At 32.5% G+C, this 12388-nt stretch overlaps 1 protein-coding gene and 1 pseudogene across 2 annotated transcripts; both read left to right on the top strand.

Moving 5' to 3' along the window:
• The first annotated feature begins 5307 nt into the window (after positions 1–5307).
• On the top strand, positions 5308–5750 carry LOC111283645 (uncharacterized). The gene has a single exon (XM_022872213.2). The coding sequence runs from the start codon at positions 5308–5310 to the stop codon at positions 5617–5619; it is 312 nt and encodes a 103-aa protein (XP_022727948.1). The 3' UTR covers positions 5620–5750.
• A 120-nt stretch (positions 5751–5870) lies between these two features.
• Positions 5871–9392, top strand: LOC111283738 (putative arabinosyltransferase ARAD1; annotated as a pseudogene). The gene is made up of 3 exons (XR_016340959.1): positions 5871–6797; positions 8263–8513; positions 8785–9392. The product of XR_016340959.1 is annotated as a putative arabinosyltransferase ARAD1 (transcript).
• Positions 9393–12388: the final 2996 nt, after the last annotated feature.

Genomic DNA, 12388 nt, shown 5'->3' with positions numbered 1-12388 from the left:
AGCTGACTTTTATAGGGCTCCAAAATGATGCCGTTTTATCAAGTTCAGATTCGACCCGATCACAGGTTTTTATTATTTTATTTTATTTTATTTATTTTTATTTACTTTATATTTTGTAATTTTATTTTTAGTTTTTTATTTTACTGACTTTTATTATTTATTTATTTTTTGTTAAATAATTTTATAAAATTTTATTTAAAAAAAAGAAAAAAAAAGAACAAAAAGAATAAATATAAAAATAAATATTTTCAAATAAATTCATAAATCTTACCAAATTATTGAAGAATTTTCATAGATTTTAAATTTTAAGGAATTCACCAAACTATTAAAAAATTTCATAAATCATTTTTAAAAAATTATAATAATAATTTTCATCCTCCAAACTATTAGAGGATTGCTTCCAAAATTAAGTCTTATCAAACTATTAGGAGACTTAATGAAATTCTTGAAATTTTTTTAAATTCATTTACAATAAAATCTCTCCAATCTATTAGGAGATTTGCTTTAAAGTAAATCTTACTAAACTATTAGAAAACTTTATTAATTTTTTTAAATAAAATACATTAATCAATCTGATGACGAAACCTTTTCAGAGTGAAACACTAGTCTTTATGAATACTTTCAAGGTGAGAGAATTATTTTAAACTGCTACCAAACTATTAGGATAATTTTAAGGTTAATTCTCAATATTAAATATTTTGATAAAAGCATAAATAGTTTTAAGGTTTGGATAATTTGTATTCAGGTTGGTACTATTTTTTTATGGGCGTTATAAGGGCACTATAATTTTCCTCACACATAACAGTATTTTTGAACCTAAAATTTGATTTCGTAAATTAGAATCTACTATTTAAAGATATTTAAGTCAATCTTAAGACTTATCTTTAAATGGAATAAATTTAATTAGGTGATCAATCACACTTAAACAAAAAAGATTTATGGTGACTCTTATAAATAATGTCTAATGATAGATCCACAAATCTATGCATTACGACAATAACAAATGAACAACTAATAAAACACTTACATTTGTCAAAAGTCTAATCAATATCACATTATCAATTTCTATATCAGTATTAAAAAATTCAAAAAATTTAAAATTTTTTTTAAAAAATATGAAATATTTAAAAAATTAAAAATATTTGAAATATTTTTTAAAAAATATTTTAAATGTTTAAAAAAAATAAAAAAATTATGAAAATTAAAAAAAAAATCTAAAAATTTTATAACCATGAATGACTGTTGGAATAATTTTCTACTTAATCTAACAAGTTATAAAAAAAATAAAGTTTAAATATGAAAAAAAATTCTTGATTTAAAATTGAATTATCATTCTTACTTTTATTATTTTATTGCAATGAATTAAATTTTTAATTAGATTTCATAGTCGTGTAGCACACATGATTAATTTTTGTTCAATTAAAAATTTAATTAAATAAAAATAAATATTGAAAAAATAGAAATAAATTGAGAGACTTGAAAGATAATTTAATTTATTTTTATATTAAAAAAACAAATAAAATAAAAAAGTACAAAAGCATACAACCATATTTTTGTTCAATTTTTTTTGTTTTACTTAGTGTCTGATTTTAAATTATTTGAGGCGTATTTAATGTAAAAAAATTTCAGTTCAAATCTTATAATATATATATATATATATATATATAGAGAGAGAGAGAGAGAGAGAGAGAGAGTCAATTGTTATTTTTTTAATCTTTTAATTAAAATTATAATTATTTTAAATCAAAATAATATTTTTAATTTTAATAATTTTGATAAAAAAAACCTGAAAATAATATATAGGAATTACATTAATATAAATAAACCTTTTTTAATAATATATAAACATAAAAATAGTATTTGTGTTGTACATAAATTTGAGCACACCGATAGAGCGAATTGCCAACAAGGATTCCCCACAAATATAAAAGAGTAAAAAATTATCTGAAATCTGCTAAACAGTTTTGATATTTCAACCATCATATCTTAAAAGTAAAATCTAAGTAACCATTATTTCCAGGAAAAACAGAACATGTAAATTGTAAACAAGTAATTTTGAAGGTCAACAACGGAAGTAGAACAACAAATAAATTTGCTCTGCCCAGTATATTCATGCATGATTGGTTTTTGAACAGTAACAATGTGACAGCAAATTCTATTAGGCTGAATCTTGAACACCCCCCCCCCCCCCCCCCCTTCCCCTACTACTACTCTCTTTTATTTACCCACTTGCACGGATCCTTCTTTTTAAGTCTCCCAGTAACCAACAAGATAACAAGGAAAAAAACACTAGTACAACACAACTATCATTAAGCCCCTCAAACTTACCAAAACTGAAACCAACGGTTCCAGGTAATTTCACTTTCCTCAGATCTCAGCTTCTGTTTTTTTTTTCTTATGACAGCTTTGGTTTCAATTTTTGTATTAATTAGTATTTTGTTTTACTAATGTTTCTTATGTGGGGTTCTGTTGATTATAGCTTCACATATTTTTGTTTTTGTTTTTTTTTTTTTATTGTTTGTGTTTTTCAGTTCTGAATATATGGTATTGGATTCATGGGAACCCAAAATAGGAAGGTTTTTAAGATGGGTTTCTACTTGTATCTCTTTTCATTGCCGTACAAGTGAAAAGGGTGGTCATTGAATTGTTTTGATATGGTTTTTTTAGGGTTTTGGGTCGTTTGTGGAAATGTTGGATATGGGATGTGCATGTTGAACAATAACTAAGGTATTTCAGCTTCTCTTTTAAAGAAATGAATTGGTCCTGTCTTGGATCATGAGGTAAATTAAGCATAGTTTGATGGATATTGGTTGTAATAATGAATAGAAGCGACTGTTTTTGGTAATTTTCTGTCTTGTTACCGTTTGGGCAATTTTGTATCTCATGCACAAATTGGAGTTTTGTGTTTCACATATAAAGTTCGCTTGAGATTTGATGATAAATTTTTCGGAAGATAAGGCATTTCTTACTAGGGATGTTGTTGTATAAATACTGCAAAGCTAGCAATGTTGTCGGGCCATAAGTTGTCTGATACACTGTGTAGGTTTGCTGGAAAATCATGATGCACAAATAACTATATTCCCCTCCATTTATACTTTCAGCATGGTTGTGATTCTATCATGATCAGAGTCATTTCTATTTCTTTTTAAGAATCAGTGCAATAGATCCTTTAATTATTAGTATAATTTATATCAAGTGTCCAAGTGGACATATGAATGAGAAAAAAAGTTTTCCTAGTTCTTTGGTCAACTTCAAAGATTGTAACCTTGAAACTAAGAAAACAAGTTTTTTGTATATACTACTTATTTAGTATAGTATGGATTGATTCTCATGCACCATCAATAGAGCTGGGAATTACTACATGCCAAACACCTGCCGAGAAAGTATGCTTATTTGTTGCATTGTTTTGCTTGATGTTGGTTGGGACCAGGGGAGATCTTCAATTAAAGTCATTTACATAAAGGAAGATGGGCTCCGCCCACCAGAGCATCTTTAGGTATTTAAATTTGTTGCATATGTCAGTGAGTTTGATGCTTTTGTCTCTGATTCACAAAGAATGATGCACATTTAAGATGCTTTCTAGCATTTTGCATACCCAATTATGTGTGGGAAACATAAGAGATATCTAGAAAGTAAATGGAAATTAGTGTGTTAATCAAGGGGAACTAGAAGATATAATGATGATGGTGGACTCACACATGCACAAATTCAAACATAAGGAGATTGGTTCTTCCTGTTGGTTGTCCTCAGAAATTTTATGATGCCTGGCAATCTGCTTGTTAAGCATCATGAGTTTGTTAATGGAAAACCTTTTTGCAAATTCCACATTATCTTGTCCTCTGAGATGTGGTTCATCAAAGGTTAAAGTTAACATTTACCAATATAGCCTGTGGCAGAGAAAGTGAAAAGAGAGGGATGGTGGTATAGCATAAATGGTCTTAATTTTAGAATTCTAACTTTATATTCAGGAAAGAGCTAGCTTAATAAGTTGTCAAATCAGCAATGGTGAACCGAGAAATGTTTTGGTTTGTCTAGAATTTAAAAAATGAAGAATTGTTCACTGTTTTAGCTTGCTATTTGAATTTTGGATAATGTTGTGTTTTAAAGTTTAGTTGGTTCATGTAGTCATCCTTAAAAGGTGGCATCCAGCAGGTCTAAGATTCAAATCCTTGTATTTGCAACCTCTTACTATATCCCTAAGTAGCTTCCTATTGTTGAAAAAAAAAAAAAGCTTAAGTTCTAGTTGGAACTCTTCTCTTGCCTTTTTTGTTGGCTAATTGTTGATAAAAATTGCAGTAATTTCATCAAAGGCATACGTGATAAGAGTTATGCTTTTTGCTTTCATTCAATCAACGTGCCATAGGTTTTGATAAGTGAACAGGAATTCTCTGTGAAACCACTTTTTCTTTTTCTATTTTATTATTGCTAGATGCTAAGATTTGAACTTAAAGCATGCCCCAGTCCCATCCAGGTTTACAAATTTATCTTTTTCTTCATCTTTTTTTTTTTTTTTTTCAGTTCAGGTCTAGCAAGCAACTTTCTTTCCCTTGTCTGTAACTTCAAATAATGGCTGAGGAACTTAAATAGAACATTGTGTAAATTTCTCTAAATGTTGTTTAAGAAAATACTGAATCATATGTACTGTTTACTTGCTAAATTACTCAAAAGAAACACTACATACCAAGGAGCCTTTCTTCATTGCATTGACTCTAGAATTCACAATGCTCTTGAAATGGTTTAAGATGTTTTTGCTTTTTAAGTTTCATGGTTTACAAAATGGACACTTTTCTGGTTTTATCTTTTTATATATCCTGCTTAATCAAGATTTAGAGTCTCCATGTTGGGCTCGACTTAGTTTTGGTGATCTTTTGCATCCCATATACAGCATGCTTAGACGTAATTTTTGAACACGCTTCTGAAGGCAAGGTGGTAAACAAAAATCAATGATCCATTCTTCCTGATGATTGTTAACATAGAATGGTAGTCAGGTTTGGAGTTCCTTTTTGATTGATTAATTTGGTGTTGCTTGTTGTGGATGCTATATTTGCAATTTAAATGATAAGGCAATTGACTAGTAGCTTCTTTAGTCTTTCTATTCAAAAATTATTCTTTCTGCTGCTACACTTTTCGTTTCTTTTTTTGTTCATATAAAACTTAGCATCAATTTGTTGGGAGCCTTTTCAACAATGTATGATGAAAATATGCTATTTAATTTATGGAACATTTACGTTTTATCTTCTTACATTTGGTTGTACTATTGCAGGATATTAAGATAATCCCTAGCTTGAGGGTCTCCAAGACCAAAACATGAGTCTTGCATGTCTGGTGTGCCATAGTGTGGACAGTCCATCACATTCTTTTAGGAGTTACTCTGTTTCAAGTTCAGAAAACGAGGGAAGATGTTCAGCCATTGCTAACTGCTTGGCCCGGAAGTCATCTCTTCCAGCTGTGAGACCAACCATAACAACATCAACCTCCAAAGTGACCCCACAACCAAATTTTCAAAACAGCGTTGGAATGACAGGTCCCCCACGGCTTGTGCGTAGTTGTGCCTTGAGGAGGGATCTTGTAAGAGACTGGAATTTTGAGGAGGTTGTAATGGAGCGCCAGCTTTTTTAGTTTTCGGTAGGAGAGTGTTGTATTTTGTATTAGTTTAGTGTTGGTGCAACTCAACTTGTTCTGCTACAACATTTGTAATAATCTGAGTAATTTATTATTGAATGTGGAAAACATATCACATTTCCTTGCTCTTTTCTGCATTTTGGTACTGAATATTTTGGGTTATGGTGGAACCCAGCATGGAGTATCTTTTACGTCCCTTACGCCAGCAATAGCATGGAGTCTGACTTGAGTTGAGACCAGGTGTTGGTTTTCATTTTTATGATATGATTGATGATTGCTTAAAAAGATAGAATTTGAAATTTTCGATTTGGATTTGGATTTTATCTGTGAGAATAAAATGCAACATTCAATATAATTATATACAAAATATTTCACTTTCATTTGTCTGAACACACTTTATTTAAGTATTTTGGGGATTGTTTTTCCCAGGAAAACTTGTTCTACTCGTACCAAACAACCTCCTACTGTCGTAAGCTAACTGAAATACCCACACCCTGTCAAACAGGAATGAAAGTAAGACGTTCAAAGGAAACTAAAGAGCGAAGCAAAGCCAGAAAGAATGGCAATGAAAAGCAGCACAACAATAACAATAAAACCTCTGTTTCGCACGTTCACTCTCCTCTCCCTTCTCACCCTTTCTCTTTCCCTATTCTTCTTCACTTCCCCCACAAATTCCACTTCCCACAATGCCCTTGTTTCCTTCCAAAACTCCATTAAAGTCTACGTAGCCAACCTTCCCAGATCACTCAACTATGGCTTACTCGAAAAATATTGGGTCTCCAATCACTTTGATTCTCGAATCCCCACCGATCCAGACCATGGGATTCACGACTACCCATATCTCCAAATCCACCATATACCCTTCTTATCCTGAGAATCCATTGATCAAGCAATACAGTGCGGAGTACTGGATGATGGGTGACTTGGAAACCCCTGAAGAAATGAGAAGTGGATCTTTTGCTAAAAGGGTTGTTGATGCTAATGAGGCTGATGTGGTTTTTGCACCTTTTTTGCTAACCTGAGTGCTGAGAAGGAGTTGGGATCGGGAAGCGGCGCGTTTAAGAAGAAAGCTGGGAATGGAGATTACTTGAGGCAAAAGGAAGTGCTGGATTTTGTGAGGAATACTGATGCTTGGAAACGGTCTGGAGGACGGGATCATGTTTTTGTTCTTACCGGTAACATGCTTAATATCGATTTATATTTTTAAATCCATTTGCTTCTTGCATTGTTACTTTTTTTTTCTTCCAAATTGATACATTATTGGTTCAAAGCGAATATTGTGACTGATTTTAGCATGACTGTTTTATATACAAGTAAATAACGAATTTTGTTCTCCCAAAGAAATTGCAATTTTAATTTTTAATTCTCGAAAAAAGGTAGTATTTGCCTTGATAGTAGGACGATTTTACTGTAAACTTTTTGCTTTTTACGTCTGTAACTGCAAAAAGCAAGTAGCAAAAATAACAATCAAACAGTAATTAGTCAGTAGTGTTTCTTACTTGGCACTTATTTCTGCTATTGTGGACTTGCAGCTGTAAACCTAAAGAGGGATTCTTTTGGTTTCCTTGATGCTTGTTCTTGGATGGATCAATTGTATGAGGCTGGAAAGGAAATTTATATTTCTTCATCAGTGGATTCCTAGTTAGTTAATCTTTAGCAGCCAGAAGAATATGGTTATAAGTGCTGATGTTGGAGGGGTGGTTAATCTGCTTGGATTTAGGGCAATATGTGGGATTTGTAACATGTTAAAGGAACAAACACTAATTTTCTGAAGAATGCTAAAATGATTTAAAATTGGAAGAGAGTTTAAACTGGCACCAGAATTTCCTTTCTGGATACCAACTTGTTCTTGGTTGGAGTAAGGCTCTCAATTAGTTTTAGGTTTCCTAAGATGACATCTTTTTATCCATCCTGGTATGGATGCATCATTCTAGTTGCTGTTCTTGTATTAGAGAGTGACAGTGTAGAAAATTAAGCCCGTCTCAAAATTGGTCATAAAAGAGAGATAAACTACATAGCAGAAGATGGAGATAGTTGTGTAGCATTCAGCTTGTTCAGAAAGGTGTGGCCTATTGCACAAGGATCTGCGATTGTTGAATTTATTTAGCTAGCTTTAAGTTCTAAAGAATTAGTTTTACGTATATATTGGTTGAAATCTGTGCAGTACTCTTTATGCATTTTTTGTTTTGACTTAATTGCTCTCCCTGAGTATCAATATAAGAGAGAATAAGAGAAATTAACTCAGGGGAGCTATTTTGTCATTGTAGCTTGTAGGTTATGTACCATTTCTACCTCCTTTGTCTTCTATGGTTTAATTGTGTAATCCACTTTTTCTTTGTAATATTTTTCTTCCTATAGTTTTTTTTAATGGATTCTTCCTATACTTCTAAGCACTGTATCGTCGTTGACTCTTTACTTTGAAAACTATTGTCTCACGTAGGGTCTCTTATACTTAAATATATCATTCCCTTGATATTAATTAGCTGTACATTTAAGAATTTACTGATTTATTGATATTTTACCATCAGTTAAAAAAAAAAAAAAAGGAAAAAAGTGGGAAATTATTCTGCATGCTTTACATCTTATGCTTTAGTCTCTGGATTGTCAGGTTATGTTAAACCTTGAAGCATTCTTTGACAGACCCAGTTGCAATGTGGCATTTCAGAGCGGAGATAGCCCCAGCTGTTCTACTGGTTGTGGATTTTGGTGGGTGGTATAGGCTTGATGCGAAATCATCCAGTCGTAACTCATCGTATATGGTACATCACACCCAAGTTTCATTGCTTAAAGATGTGATTGTTCCATATACCCATCTGCTTCCGAGCCTGCAGTTAGCAGAAAACCAGAAACGACACACCCTCCATTTTAAGGGAGCTAAACACAGGCATTGGGTTAGTATCTAACAAGCTAACAGTGGATCTAGCTGTACCATGTTTTTTCCCAGCATATCATCCTATAGATTAAAATTGGTTTACTTATGCTTTTATACCTTTTACTGTGTAATGAAGGATAATAATATTATTTTCCCTGTTGAATGGATACAGATCAACATTGAGCTGACTTGTTGAGAAGTTCAGGCTGGGGCTTTTATCACAGCTATTGCTAAAATCTTAATGTCTTTTCTCTGTTTGACTGTGTTGCTAATGTCAATAAAATATTCAGGGTGGCCTAGTTCGAGAAAAATTATGGGACATGTTGGTTAACGAACCGGGAGTTATTATGGAAGAAGGGTTCCTTAATGCCACTGGAAAAGAGCAGTCAATTAAGGGGATGAGATCATCAGAGTTCTGCTTGCACCCAGCTGGTGATACTCCGACTTCATGCCGACTTTTTGATGCTATCCAAAGTCTTTGTATACCCGTGATTGTCAGTGACAATATTGAGCTCCCCTTTGAAGGGATGGCGGATTACTCAACATTTTCAGTATTTGTGGCAGTTAGTGATGCATTGAGAACAAGTTGGCTTGTTTCTCATCTTACAAGCTTTTCCAAAAAACGTGGGGATGAATTCCGTCAAAATATGGCTAAGGTGCTGTCTGTTTTCGTGTATGATAATGGCCTTCCAGGTGGTATTGGGCCAATTCCTCTTGATGGTGCTGCAAATCACATTTGGAGAAAGGTTCATCAAAAATTGCCAGCGATCAAGGAAGCCATTGTTCGAGAGAAAGGAAAACCGGCGAATACATCAATTCCTTTGAGATGTCATTGTACCTGAATGTAAGATTCTTTTCTTTTCTTCCCCCCCACCCCTACTTAATTCTTTTTCAACTATGCATCTATGAAGCAGGGATATGACATGGATACAATGATATTATGGTAAGTTTTAAAAAATAAAACACCAAGTATAACAAGACACGTAATAAAAAAATTTTTATATTACAATAAACAATTTCAAGACGCAAGTATAACATACATTTCTCACTGTAAGCACAATTTCAAATGGAAAGCAAAAGGCACTACTGGCCTCTGTTAAACAAAATCAACCTGCATTTTAGATCACAAATTCAACGGGCCAGAAAGATTTGTCTTTGCCTTTCATAAGATTGATTGAAGTTTGTTTCTTCTACCCCGTTCTTGACAATCCTGCTATGCTAAATCAATCAGAAATAATGTTCAAGGTTTTCTCACCCTCATTCTTCCTTTCATGCACTGCCTTCAGCATTTTTGTGATCAGCAATTTGATCAACAATCGGTGATGATATTGCTGATCAACAATTGGTGATGATATGGAGAATTCCTTTGAATGACCAGGCCAAACTGTCCTAGGAATGAACCCCTGGGTTCGCATTGCACAGCCATGATAATTTTTTTTTCATATTTTATTTTTGTAATCAATCTAAATTTTTCGTATAAAAATGGAAATTTTATTTAAAAAAAAAAAAGAAAAAGTCAGTTCATGTAATAATTTTGTCTATGTAAGTAGTAATACAATAAAGATGTGTCTTAAATACCTTATTTAAGGAAAAAAAATTTTAAAAAAATAAAAAGCCCAAACTTGAGAATAAAGATTTCAAATCAACTTGGCATGGGAAAACTCCTAGGAAAATAATAGGGAAAGTAAAATGAAAATTTGGATTTTTTTTTTTTTTTGGGTTAAGAGTGACAGAACGGTGAAAATTAAAGATAGTAAAATGTAGGGTAAAATCTATAATAAACAAGTTCTCTTGATTCTCTTAAGGTAATTTTGTAAGGGATTTACACATGATAATTAAATTATCATGTTTGATATGCATTTAAAGATTTTACTTTGTAATAATTATAGATCATTGAGAGTGATAAATCAATGCCTTTGAGAGTGATTTAATTTTTATCCAAAAAATTGAAAAGTTTTTATTATGAAGGAAATGATGTATAAAATTAATAATAATTAATATTATTCATTTAATATATTAATTACAAGTTTATTTTTCTCAAATTGTAATTATTTGTATTATAAATTTTTATATTTCAAATTAATATTAATTGTAACAAGTTAAAAAATAATTATTGTTATTTCTTTTAACTTTTTTAATTTTATATATATGGAGTAATTTTTTTGTGATTTTAATAGATTAATTTTATTTTCTGACACTAATATTTTCTTACATAATTTATATTAAAAAATTCAATTTACCTATAAATAAATAGATTTTTTAATTTAATTATATTTTGTTATAAAGTAAATAAAATATTAGTAATATTTTATAAATTAATATCTCTAAAAAATATTAAAATAATTATTTTATGTAATTATTATAACATATATGATTATTTTAATATTTTTAAATAAAATAATATTTAATTTTAAGTAATATAAAGAACATTAATCTTTAATTTTCAAAATCTAATAATTACTAACTAAATAAAATAATTTCAAATATCAGTAATAAAATAATTTCAATGATTAAATTATGATGGTAATCATGAAAATATACCTAAAAAAGAAAAAGAAAAAATAAGGGGAAAAAATTATGGTGCTCCTCTCTAGGGTCGGCAAATTAACCCGAAATCGTCGGGTTTTGACCCGACCCGATTATTTAGGGGCGGATTTTTTTTTTGAAAAAACAGATTTCGGGTCGGTTTTATTTTTAAAAATATCGGATTCGGGTCGGGGTCGGTTTTATGTGAAACCCGACCCTACCCGAGATATTTACCAAAATACCCTTATTATATATATAAGTAATTTCTTTTAGGGTTCTGAATTTTGTTTCTTTCGCCGAAAATCTTGTTTGTTTACTAACTGATTTGGGAGCATCCGGTTCTGGCGTAGTCCCTTTCGTTTCGACGGATCTACCTCAGGCAGGTGGGCGACTGGGCATAGTCCCTTCCGACGGATCGACCTCAGGCAGTGGTGGGCGACTGGTTGGAACAGATTTGGGCGCATCCAGTTCTGGGCGTAGTCCTTTCCGACGGATCGACCTCAGGCAGTGGTGGGCGACTGGTAGGAACCAGATTCGGGCGCATCCAGACTGGGGGTCTTGTTGGAACCAGATTTGAGCGCATCCAGTTCTGGCGTAGTCCCTTCCGACGGATCGACCTCAGGTAGTGGTGGGCGACTGGTTGGAACCAGATTTGGGCGCATCCAGTTCTGGGCGTAGTCCCTTCCGACGGATCGACCTCAAGCAGTGGTGGGCGACTGGTTGGAACCAGATTCGGGCGCATCCAGACTGGGGGTCTTGTTCGAACCAGATTTTGGCGCATCCAGTTCTGGGCATAGTCCCTTCCGACGGATCGACCTCAGGCAGGTGGGCGACTTGTTGGAACCAGATTCGGGCGCATCCAGTTCTGGACGTAGTCCCTTCTGACGGATCGACCTCAGGCAGGTGGGCGACTAGTTAGAACCAGATTCGGGCGCATCCAGTTCTGAGGGTAGTCCCTTCCGACTGATCGACCTCAGGCAGGTGGGCGACTATGTGTTTGTGAATGATAAATTTTGTTTCAAATTTTTTGAATGATGTCTTTGTGAATCTATGTCTAGACCCCAATATAATATGCTTGAATTGAATGTTACCAGTGTCATTGTTTTAGGTTTTGTAGTATTACTTTTGAGGCTTGTAGTTGTGACAATAGGAGAATATGTAATATTATTTTACTTGTGGTCTCAACCTAGAAAAGTCTGTATAAAATCATCATTTTCAAGTTTGTGATTAAATGCTTTTGTTGCTTGGAGTCAATGCTAGAGTAACTGTTTGAATTGGATGATATGAACTATCAAAGGAAAAAATTATTACACTAGACTTTTACTGTTATTTTCTTTTTGCAAGAAAAAATGAGTAAAAATAATCATG

The sequence above is a fragment of the Durio zibethinus genome, chromosome 3 (assembly GCF_047325235.1).
Source record: "Durio zibethinus cultivar Kanyao isolate XHJ-2024 chromosome 3, ASM4732523v1, whole genome shotgun sequence".
In the NCBI taxonomy this organism is placed as follows: Eukaryota; Viridiplantae; Streptophyta; class Magnoliopsida; order Malvales; family Malvaceae; genus Durio; species Durio zibethinus.
The sequence above is the reverse complement of the archived record's forward strand: the minus strand, read 5'-3'. Positions and strand labels throughout refer to the sequence as shown.

Coding starts and splice junctions, on each gene's coding strand:
- LOC111283645 (XM_022872213.2), top strand. CDS start 5,308: ATGAGTCTTGCATGTCTGGTGTGCCATAGTGTGGACAGTCCATCACAT.